The sequence below is a fragment of the Scyliorhinus canicula genome, chromosome 6 (genome assembly GCF_902713615.1).
Source record: "Scyliorhinus canicula chromosome 6, sScyCan1.1, whole genome shotgun sequence".
NCBI lineage: Eukaryota > Metazoa > Chordata > Chondrichthyes > Carcharhiniformes > Scyliorhinidae > Scyliorhinus > Scyliorhinus canicula.
In genome coordinates this window covers 166,067,446-166,079,793 of record NC_052151.1, presented here as the reverse complement: position 1 = coordinate 166,079,793, position 12,348 = coordinate 166,067,446, and the positions used below count along the sequence as shown (strand labels likewise).

The 12,348-nt window shown below is 40.7% G+C and overlaps 1 protein-coding gene across 1 annotated transcript in view; it reads left to right on the top strand.

The window, feature by feature from the left end:
* Window positions 1-12,348, top strand: part of agpat5 (1-acylglycerol-3-phosphate O-acyltransferase 5 (lysophosphatidic acid acyltransferase, epsilon)) — a 206,835-nt gene that overhangs the window by 114,543 nt on the left and 79,944 nt on the right. The window contains exon 6 of the mRNA XM_038800425.1: window positions 9,488-9,649. Within this exon, the coding sequence (XP_038656353.1) occupies window positions 9,488-9,649 (162 nt within the window). The remainder of the gene's footprint in view (window positions 1-9,487; window positions 9,650-12,348) is intronic.

Genomic DNA, 12,348 nt, shown 5'->3' with positions numbered 1-12,348 from the left:
GCTAGAATGCAAACTAGCCTTATGTGATGGATGTTGTAGCTTACTTATATGTTACAGAGAAGGCTCTGGTTACTTATGGACAATCCACAATTCTGTAGAGTTTGAAATGAGAATTAAATGGGCTAGGTTTTACCCAATGGTCAAATGTAAAGGCAGAGCCTCTCGTTCCTGGTGCTGGGGTCCTTCTAATCCAGCATAAAGTGCTAATGAATGAGGAACTTTCCCTATCAGACCATAGGCTAACCTGACTAGCTTCGCAGGACAGCTTTCTGGAGACATGGGTGAGCCATGCAAGTCCAGTTAAATCCCTGAGCTACCATTACATTCCAATGGGCTGGGCAGCACGGTGGCGCAGTGTTAGCACTTCTCCCCCACAGCGCCGAGGTCCCAGGTTCAATCTCTACTCTGGGTCACTGTCCATGTGGAGTTTGCACATTCTCCCCTTGTTTGCGTATGATTCGCCCCCCCACAGCCCAAAGATGTGCAGGGGAGGTGGATTGGCCATGCTAAAGTACCCCTTAATTGGAAAAAATGAATTAGGTACTCTAAATTTATGTTAAAAAAATTCCAGTGGGCTTGGATAAGTAGCTGATTACAAGGTTAATTTCCTTCCTGCTGCCAGTGTATGTGAATGTGAAGCTGTTTTACTTCCCATTGGTGAAGAATCAACCCTTTACAGTTTTTGAGCAAATCATTTGACCCCATGTGCTCTTTTTAAAATATTATCCAATATTTACTGCTGCCAGTATCATATTATCGTAGATAATCATAGAATTCCTATAGTGCGGATGGAGGCCATTCGGCCCATCGAGTCTGCACTGATTCTCTGAAAGACCACCCTACCCAGGTCCATTCCCCTGTCCTATCCCTGTAACCCCATCTAACCTACACTTCTTTGGACACTAAGGGCAATTTAGCATGGCCAATCCACCTAATCCGTACATCTTTGGACTGGAGGAAACCGGAGAACCCAGAGGAAACCCACGCAGACACAGCGAGAACGTGCAAACTCCACACACAGTCACCCCAGGTTGGAATTGAACCTGGAATCCCTGGTACTGTGAGGCAGCAGTGCTAACCATGTGGCTACATGCTGAGCATTAGTATTCACAAAAAAGAAGGAATTGGTAGAGTCTGGAGAAGGGTGTGTAGATAGCCTGGGTCACATTGAGATCCAAAAAGACAAGGTGTTGGGCATCTTGAAAAATATTACAGTAGATAAGTCCCTAGGGCCTGATGGGATCTACCCCAGAATACTGAAGGAGGCTAGAGAGGAGGCCTTGACAGAAATCTTTGGATCCTCACTGTCTTCAGGTGATGTCCTAGAGGACTGGAGAATAGCCAATGTTGTTACTTTGTTTAAGAAGGGTAGCAAGGATAATCCAGGGAACTACAGGCCGGTGAGCCTTGCGTCAGTGGTTGGGAAATTACTGGAGAGAATTCTTCGAGACAGGATCTACTTCCATTTGGAAGCAAATGGATGTATTAGCGAGAGGCAGCATGGTTTTGTGAAGGTGAGGTCGTATCTCAGTAACTTGATAGAGTTTTTCGAAGAGGTCACAAAGATGATTGATGCAGGTAGGGCAGTGGATTGTGTCTATATGGACTTCAGTAAGGCCTTTGACAAGGTCCCTCATGGCAGACTGGTACAAAAGGTGAAGTCACACGGGATCAGAGGTGAGCTGGCAAGATGAATACAGAACTGGCTAGGTCATAGAAGTTAGAGAGTAGCAATGGAAGGGTGCTTTTCTGATTGGAGGGCTGTGACTAGTGGTGTTCCGCAGGGATCAGTGCTGTGACCTTTGCTGTTCATAGTATATATAAATGATTTGGAGGAAAATATAATTGGTCTGATTAGTAAGTTTGTGGACGACACAAAGGTTGGTGGAATTGCGGATAGCGATGAGGACTGTCCGAGGATACAGCAGGAGTTAGATAGTTTGGAGACTTGGGCGGCAAGATGGCAGATGGAGTTCAATCCGGACAAATGTGAGGTAATGCATTTTGGAAGGTCTAATGCAGGTAGGGAATATACAGTGAATGCTAGAACCCTCAAGAGTATTAACAATCAGAGAGATCCAGATGTACAGGTCCACAGGTCACTAAGGGCAGCATTGGTGGAGAAGGTAGTCAACAAGGCATACAGCATGCTTGCCTTCATTGGCCAGGGCATTGAGTATAATAATTGGCAATGTTGCAGCTGTATAGAACCTTAGTTAGGCCACACTTGGAGGTTAGTGTTCAATTCTGGTTGCCACACTACCAGAAGGATGTGGGGGCTTTAGAGAGGGTGCAGAAGAGATTTATCAGGATGTTGCCTGGTATGGAGCGGTTGAATAAACTCAGTTTGTTCTCACTGGAACGACGGAGGTTGAGGGGCAACCTGATAGAGGTCTACAAAATTATGAGAGGCATAGACCGAGTTGATAGAGGCTTTTTCCCAGGGTAGATGGGTCAATTACTAGGGGGCATAGGTTTAAGGTGCGAGGAGCAAGGTTTAGAGGAGATGTACGAGGCAAGTCTTTTTTACACAGAGGGTAGTGGGTGCCTGGAACTCGCTGCCGGAGGAAGTGGTGGAAGCAGGGATGATAGTGACATTTAAAGGGCATCTTGACAAATACATGAATAGGATGGGAGTAAAGGGATATGGACCCAGGAAGTGTAGAAGATTTTAGTTTAGACAGGCAGCATGGCCGGCACAGGCTTGGAGGGCTGAAGGGCCTGTTCCTGTACTGTACCTTTCTTTGTTCTTTGAGCGAGGAACTGCAAAACTGATGCATCATTTTATATACGCAGTTTTTATTACAAATGGAGATGTGTCATGAGAATGTCACTTTGAGAAATGTTTGGCTGCTCATATTACTGCAGTGATGTCAGAGTGTGGGTGGAGCTGGGGTGTCTGTCAGCTTTTTACTTTCGTTTTAGGCTGTTTGCTGCAGTGTGTGTTTTAGTTTCGTTTTCAGTGTTGGAGCTGAAGCCAGACAGAGCAGGTGTACTGTTGATCTCTCTGCCATGAAAAGACTATGTCTTGATCATTTGGCGAATTCAGAATTACAAAATGTTCTCAGTAGTGAATGTAAACCTAATGTGCTTCTGTTTAAAGGTTTTTTTTCTAAGTCTTCTGGATGTTAAAAGGACAGCTTACGGATTACTTAGTGTTGTAGTCTTTGGGGGTTGTATTTGAATTAATGGTTGCTAAGATGTTCACTATGTTTTAAAAAGATTAACTCGAGTTCATAGAATAAACGTTGTTTTGCTTTTAAAAAATACTTTTCCCTTTTCTACTGTACCACACCTGTAGAGTGGGCCGTGTGCCCCCCACCCCTCCCCCGTAGCAGTATATTTTGTTGATGAATAAATATAATTGTTTTTAAAAGCTGTGAATTGTAGACTGTTTCAGTTAATGGTTACCTGATGTGTGTATTTTGGACCTTGTCATGAGCAACACAGGTTTATTCTATCCAAAGGTTCAAAGTACTATAGCAACTGGTGGTAAAGTTAATTAAGTATATAAAAGCAAAAGTAAAATATCTAATTGAATAAAATAAATAGTTAATTAGAGCATATTAAGGATGGCAGGACAGATGTCTCACAGCTGCAGCATGTGGGTGCTCCTGGATGCCAGTTTTATCTAGGGCAAACACATCTGCATTAAGTGTTTGAAGTTTGAGCAGCTTCAGCTCAGAGTTTGAGCTGGAGGCTGGAGCCATTGCAACGCATCTGGGAGGGAAAAGTTAACTGGGTTCTTTCTACTAAGAGGCAGTCATGCCTTTGAGGACAGGGTTTTATGGAAATGGTCAGTATTCATGGACAGGACGGTGTGACTGCAGGCGGGGCACGCAAGGGTACTTGGGGCAGGAGCTCGGGCTACAGGAGGGTATGAAATGAAAATGAAAAAATGAAAATCGCTTATTGTCACGAGTAGGCTTCAAATGAAGTTACTGTGAAAAGCCCCTAGTATTGGCACATGAATATTGAAGGGTGCAGGATATTTAGAAAAGATAGAAGCAAGGAAAAGGTGATGGGTGGCTCTGTTAATTAATGATGGTATTAGCACAATGCAGAACGATAAGGAAATGGTTTGGGTAGACATGAGAAACGGTAAAGGCAAGAAGTCACTTATGGGAGTCATGCAAAAGCCTCCTAACAGTAACTGGATGATACAGTGGAGCATAAAGGAAGAACTAATTGTACTTGTCAGATGGGCAACGATAGTATGGATTAGGGGTTCATTGAATGTTTTGGGGATAATTTCGTAGAACATCATATTCTGGAGCCAACCAGAGAGCAAGCTATATTAGAATTGCTACTGAGCAACAAGGTGGGAGTAATTAATGATATAGTGAAGGTGCCCCTAGGTAGCAGCGACGATAAGATGATTAAATTTCACATTGCGTTTGAGGGAGAGAGGAGTGGGTCTGAAACTGTTTTTAAATTTAAATAAGGGTAATTATGAGGGCATGAATGCTGTGCTAGTTAAAAGGAATTGGCAAATTAGGTCAAGGGGTAGGTCAATAGAGATGCTGTGGCAAGTATTTGAGGGGATATTTCCGAATACGCAATAGATGTATTCCAATGAGTAAAGTCCAAAGGATGGGCTCCCTATCTGTAGTTATCGAGAAAGGTTAAAGATTTTACAAAATTTAAGAAAAAGCATATAATGGTGAAAAGAGAGGTGGCAGGTCAAAACACTGGCAGGTCAAAACACTAGACAGAACAGCATAGGATAACTAGAAGATTAATAAGGAGGGAAAAGTTACAAGAGCAAGCTAGCCAGTAACATAAATGGATAAGTAAGAGAATTGATAATGGAAAACAAAAAAATGGCAGATGAACAGGTATTTTACATCAATCTTTTTGTTTAAATTTAAAATACCCAATTTTTTAAAATTCCAATTAAGGGGCAATTTAGCGTAGCCAATCCACCTACCCTGAACATCTTTAGGTTGTGGGGTGAAACCCACACAGCAATGGAGAGAATGTGTAAACTCCACATGGATAGTGACCCGGAGCCAGGATTGAATCCAGATCTTCAGTGCTGTGAGGCAGCAGTGCTATCCACTGCACCACCGTGCCGCTCCTGCATCAAGAGGATAGAAGTAACATCCCAGAAGCTGCCATAAACCATGAAATGGAAGGGAGGGAGGAACTCGGGGAAAATGACAGTCGCCAGATAAATTGTAGGAGCTGTCCTGGTGGACTTCATCTTAGGGCCTTAAAAGTGTCTAATGAGATAGTTTATGCATTGGTTTTGATTTTGGGAAGATCCCATTAGATTCTGGGAAGGTCCCATTAGATTATAAGATAGCAAATGTAACTCCATTTTTCAAAAAGGAAGGATAGAGAAATCCAAAAACTACAGGCCAGTTAGCTTAACATGTGATTTAGGGAAAATGTTTGAAGCTATAATGATGAAAGCTATAGCAAGGCACTTGTATATGTTCAAGGCAATTAGGCAGAGCCAACATGGTTGTCTGAAATCATGTTTAACCAATTTATTGGTGTTCTTTGAGGAAGTAGCCTGTGCTGTGGGGAAAAGGGGAACCAGTGCATGCGCTGTACTTAGATTTCCAGAAGGCATTTGATAAAGTGGCATATCAAAGGTGGTTATGTAAACGCTCATGATATAGGCCAGGGGTGGGCAAACTACGGCCCGCCAAAGGTTTTTATGTGGCCCACCAAGTCATAAAAAATTTTTTATTTTTATTTTTTTATTTTTTTTTAAGGTTAATGGGGGGGGGGGGGGGGGGGGGGTGTTGGGTTACTTACTGGTATAGGGTGGATACGTTGACTTGAGTAGGGTGATCATTGCTCGGCACAACATTGAGGGCCGAAGGGCCCGTTCTGTGCTGTACTGTTCTATCTTCTATGTTCTACATGAGGCGCCCAGAATCATAACCGGGTGAAGTAATTATTTTACTTAATATACTATGCGGCCCTTTAAAATTGTGAATTTCTGAATGTGGCCCTTGCACGGAAAAGTTTGCCCACCCCTGATATAGGCCATATTGGAATGGATGTTGGCGTGGATAAAAGATTGGCTGGCTAACAGGAAGCAGAGTAGGCAAAATGGGTCTTTTTCAGGTTTTTCAAGATGCAATAAGTGATGTGCTACGGGGATCAGTACTGGGAATTCCAAAAGTTTACAATTTAAAATAATGACTTGGTTGTTGAAAAGATGGGTGCCAAATTTGCTGATGGCACAAAAATAGGCAGGAGAGTAAATTGTAAAGAGGACATAAGGCTATAAAAAGATATAGCTAGGTTCAGTGATTTGCCAAATATCTGGCAAATGGAGTATCATAGGGAAAAATATGAAATGGTCCATTTTGGCAGGAAGAATGAAAAACGAGCATATTATCCAAATGGTGAGCGATTGCAGAGCTCTGAGATGCAGAGGGATCGGGGTGTCCCAGTGCATGAATCACAAAGGTTAGTATACAGGTACAGTAAGTAATTCCAGAATATTATAATTTATTGCAAGGTGAATTGGATACTGAATACTGCGCGCAGTATTGGTCACCTTATTTCAAGAAATATGTAAATACACTGGAAGCAGTTCAGACAAGGTTTATCAGACAAAAACCTGGAATGGGTAGCTTGTCTTCAGAAAAGGTTGGACAGGCTATGCTTGTATCGACTGGAGTTCAGAAGACACGGCTTGATTGAAGCATATAAGATCCTGAGGAATCTTTACAGGGTGGGTGTGAAGAGGATGTTTTCTCTTGTGGGAGAATCCAGAACTCAGGATTGCTGTTAGGGCTTGCCATTTAAAATTGAGATGAGACTAATGGTCTTAAATCTTTGGAACTTTCTTCCTAAAAAGGAGGTGGAAGCAAACTCTTTGAATATTTTTAAGGCTGAAGTGGTTAGATTCTTGGTAAACAAGGGGGTACTAGGTTATCTGGGGTAGTCGAGATGCAGGTTTGAGGTTACTATCAGATCAGCTATCATCTTATTAACTGGCGGTGCAGGGTTGAGGAGTTGAATGGCCTACTCCTTGTTCGTATATATCTTTTTTCTTTCCTTTTACCCTGTGCAATCCCAAACTGGTGAAGACTACATCTACCTATCAGGAGGCTGAGTCAACCTTTTTTAAAAGAACACGACTGTTGAACATCCATGGTACAACAAATGACTTCCTTGGATATTTGAATTATTAACGAAGTACATAATCAGAGTGACTGTTGATGTTTTGTAAAAACATGAGTCTAATGCAACTTGAGAGGCTAACGGGTACGCTATTGTTTAAATAAATTTAGAGTACCCAATTCATTTTTTCCAATTAAGGGGCAATTTAACATGGCCAATCCACCTGGCCTACACATCTTTGGGTTGTGGGGGCGAAACCCACGCAAACACGGGGAGAATGTGAAAACTCCACACTGACAGTGACCCAGAGCCGGGATCGAACCTGGGACCTCGGCGCCGTGAGACAGCAGGCCTAACCCACTGCGCCAGCGTGCTGCCCTGAGGATACACTATTGAACAAATAATTTAATGTCCTCTTTTCGGAAAGTACCGTTTCTCAAATGTCAAAATTATTGTTAGATATTGGGTGTAATTTAAATTCAACCCCATCTGTATCGCTCTTTCTCTGCCGAATGAATTGGAGAGTAAAAACTGATATTGATCATCCAAAAATAGATTGCAATTGGCAGCTATTTTGCCAACCTATATTTTTTGTGCTGATTGGAATTCCAGCTCAATAATTTGGCCCCTTCATTCAAGCATTTGTTCTTTAATTGAGTTATTTGTATTTTTCTATGAGTGCAATTTGGTGATCCACACAACCCAAAGACTTGTGCAGAATGTATCATGTTTTGGTTTTCAAATAATTTAGAATCCAGGGTTTCAGTTTAAGTTTTCCTGAAATAGTTTCCCCCGTAAGCTGTTATTGTTGGCTTCTAGTTTACTGGAGTTATTTGAACATACATTTCCAATGACTTTATTTGATGTCGGTTCATTGACAAAAGAGTGAAAGCTGGAGTCAATTAAACCGTTTTAGAAGTAAGAAATTCCAGTGGTGTCAACTTTAATCTTTGCCAACTGTCTCACAACTTATGGATGTTCTGCACTGGAATTTAGTACTGTACTCCAATCATGCAGCATTTTCTGTGCAATTTGACAGGATATTCCAGGACCATCTGAGTAAATTTGTTGTGCTTTAATTAAAAGATTTTGCTTCATTGCGGTAAGAGTGTAATTACAGGGTAGGTGGATTGACCACGTGGTGACTTTCATTTCATTTGTACATTATTATGGCTATGGCATGAGTGTTGTCTTTTAGCGATTGAAACATTTAAATCTGCAATGTCCTTTTGCTATAAATTTCAGATCCTGCCACATGACCTATATACAGCTCTTGTTGGGATCAAGAGTTTGATGTCTGTTATCTCTGGAAGCATAGAACAGTGAGACAAAGGTCAGCACAATAATGAATACAAACCTAAACTGTTTTGGGTGGCATTGTTTTGAGTTATTCCGTAATTTCATTTGAAAAATGCGATACAAGTCTCCAGAGATAGTTGATAAAATTTAATTTGTTTTAGTCTTTAGTAACTATGTAATACAGATGCGGTAACTCATTCCATTAGGATGCATTTCATACTCTTGTCATTACACTAATAAGACTACTGAAGCAACTGCTCTACTCAGAATTCTTTGCGGCAGGAGATTCCCAGAAAAACAATCCTCACAGCATCCCTGAAGAGGTCAAATATCCATGTTGGCTCATGGGAGTCTCTGGCTTTTGACCAACAAATTGGAGAAGGCACCAAACACATCGAAATACATAGTTGGCAACACCCACAGAGCAAGTGAAAACATGAGAGAGAGCACGTAAACCTCACAACAACCCATCTACCCGACCCTTCATGCATCACAAGCCCACATGTGGCAGAGTCTGCAGATTGCACAATAGACTTAGCAGCCATCTCTGAACCTATCCTGTCAGAATGAAAGTAAGTCATCTCTATCCCTAGGAACTGCCTAAGAAGAAATTTGGGTTAAAAGCGCTAAATGAAAATGTTAAAACGTGTAAGTGCTTGGAAAAAGAAATTGAGTGTTGCAGTATTTTATTTTTAAATGTGTGTAGGAACCGAAACCTTTTTTACCAACTATATTTGGAAATGTTCATTTGTCAAATGAAATTTTTACACAACTTCAATCATTGCCACCCAAAAAAGGTTTGTGTGTTGGTTTCTGTTGTGTTGACGTTTTGCATTTCATTGTTATAGACTTCTAAAGGTAATCATATTTCAATATTAAGCCTATTATTCCTAAATATAGTGTAGATTTTGATATTTAATAAAAGGTGTGTCAAATGAGAAATTGCAATTAACATAAACTGCCGATTTAACCCCACAGCTGGGATGCTTTATCATTTCATTTAAACCTTTTATGTATTGTACTTCATTGTTGAGACATAATTTGTTGGTTGACATGTCCTTTCCCATTTGTAAATATTTCTTTCACTGTCTTCCAGGGCTGCCAGAGCTAAGACATGCAATGTCACCACGTGTGAAGGCAACGAGGGTAGCGATTAACACAATGAGAGACCACCTTGATGCAGTGTATGATATAACTGTTGCATACGAAGGAACAATAAATAGCAATGGGCACCGGGCAACAGCTCCATCTATGCCTGGTAAGTATTTCCATATTGTCTGAAGCATGCTGATTACATGAGACTTAATCTCAAGGGATGACCAGAAAATTCAAAAATATTCTTGCCATTGGTTGATAGCATTGGTAAAGTAAAATTTATGAGTATACAGACATTTTCACTGAATGAAAAATAAGAGTGTAGGTGAATATTTCTTTCCCAACTTAAAAATCTCCATGGTGTAATTATTGTCTGCCATGTTTATCACAGTATTGATTTTCATCAAAAGCGGGATTTTATTCTTCTAGGATCTTATTGAACAATGAATATATACCTATTTCCAAAATTAGAAATTACTGTCCTAACTAAAACTTGATAAGAAACTGCCTTTTAACCATTAAATATATCTGCTTTAAACCTGATTATTCAACATGATTCCCAAAATTGTGTCAGGATATAAGTGTCAGTGATGAGTAATTATAACAAGACAATAACATTGATGACAGTCCTTGAGAAAGATGTAAATTGTAGTACAGTATCAAAGGACTAGCTTTCTCTCCACCTATGCATGTTCCAACAAAGGGTGGTTAACCCTATATTTAAACTTGTCCTGGGGTCATTGCTCTAAGGCAGAAATGTTGGTGTGTTTCGTGGTTGGCGTTCATGATACTCATCAGAATCCAGTTGTAGCAGTGCTTTGATTTTCTTTTTAAAAAATCAATGCCTTCTTAACTACAAACACTATTAACTTTTTCACTCTTATACTTGAAGAGAACTGACTATCCAGTCGCTTTTGATATTAGGAAAATTAGTCCTAGCGTGGAGCATGCTACCCTTATTCAAATCATTCATCTAATGAGTCCAGGAACAAGTGATTCTTTTTCTGTAGCCTGCCTGTATTAAAGCATTACGTCATTGAGCAGAACTTGATTGTGTAGAACATTGAAATTGATGACAATCGTGAGTAAACCAAAGGTTCTTCGATTCCTAGTCTTCCATTTTTCAACCATATGTGCATTTATCTATCTGTGTAGACTGAGTGTGAATACCAATTGTGTTAAAATTGAATGTTTATTTTGAACGGTCAAAATCTTAATGCAGAACTGGATGTCATGGGCCTGTCCTGTCAATATACGTGATTTAGTTGCTTCAGTCCTCAGCTATTACCTTTTATACCTGTTGTTGATTTCTGTGCTTATTCATTTTAACTAGGGAATTAGCTACAGGTAATAACCCAAACAGTTGGGCAGTATCTGTCTGAGAAAACAAAATTGGCCAGGAAGTGTTCCTTGACAGAATCCTGCTTGGGTCTTTTAGCTGTAGGCATACTTGTCTCTAGGTTTTTGGGTCAGAGATTGATACCTTCCAGTGAACCTGTATAATGCAGCTTCTTCCACTCTGATGTCATGAATACTAAAAATAGTTGAACCAGTTCAGCCAATTTTCCTGGGAGGCATGACATGAAACAAGAATCTTGATTTATTTCAGTTTTTAAAAATGCCCATTTGCAAAATATATTTGCTCAAAGCAGTGAAAGTTCTGGGACTAACTTGGTCAAATATTTGTATTGTAACTTTCATGTGGTAAACCTGTCTTTCATGATGGTTGTAAATGCCATTCGAATTAATAGCAACTCACAAATGAAATATATGGCTACGCTTCTGAATTTAAAAGTCATATGCTAGCACTGTCAGCTGAATTTGCTAGACAATTAAAGAAAAAGTCAAAGTGCTATCATGAGTTTGGTTTCAATGATGGTTCCATCATGACTCCTTGGAAACTGAAGCTGTCCATGTCCAAATGCAGAAAGACCTGGACAATATCCACGGTTGGGCTGACAAGTGGCAAGTACAATTTGCACTACAAAGTACCAGGCAATGACCATATATCTGGGGCTGATTTAGCACACTGGGCTAAATAGCTGGCTTGTAATGCAGAACCAGGCAGCAGTGCGGGTTCAATTCCTCCCTGAACAGGCGCCGGAATGTGGCGACTAGGAGCTTTTCACAGTAACTTCATTGAAGCATACTTGTGACAATAAGCTATTATTATTAATACTATTATTATTATCTCCAACTAGAAAGCATCTGACCATGGCCCCTTGACATTCAATGGCATTATCATTTCTTAATCCACCACTATCAATATCCATAGGGTTGCCATTGACCAGAAACTGAACTGGATCAGCCAGATCAATATTTTGGCTACAAAAGCCGGTCAGAGGCTCATGATCGTGCGGCAGTAGCTCACCACCTCACTCCCCGAAGCCTGCCCAGCATCAACAAAGCACAAGTCAGAAATGTGATGGAAAAATCTCGACTGCCTGAATGAGTGCAGCTTCAACAAACAAGAAGCCTGACACCGCACAGTGCAACGCAGCCTGTTAGATTGGCATCCCTTTCGTGAACATTCACTCCCTCCACCACCAACGCATAATGGCAGCATTGTGTACCGTCTAAAAGAGGCACTGCAATAACACACCAAAGTTGGGTCGTACCTTCTTAACCTACAGCCACTACCATCTAAAAGGACCAGGGCAGACACATGGGAACTTCACCACCTGCAAGGTCCCCTCTAAGCCACTCCCCATCCTGAATTGGAAGTATTTTATCATTTTCAGTAATTATACTGAAAATATTGTTTTAACAAATAAGTTATTAAAAAAAAATGCCATCCACGTGAAAACACTGAGGGATGATTTTGATTATTTCCCCCCTCCCCCACTATGTAATTGATAATTT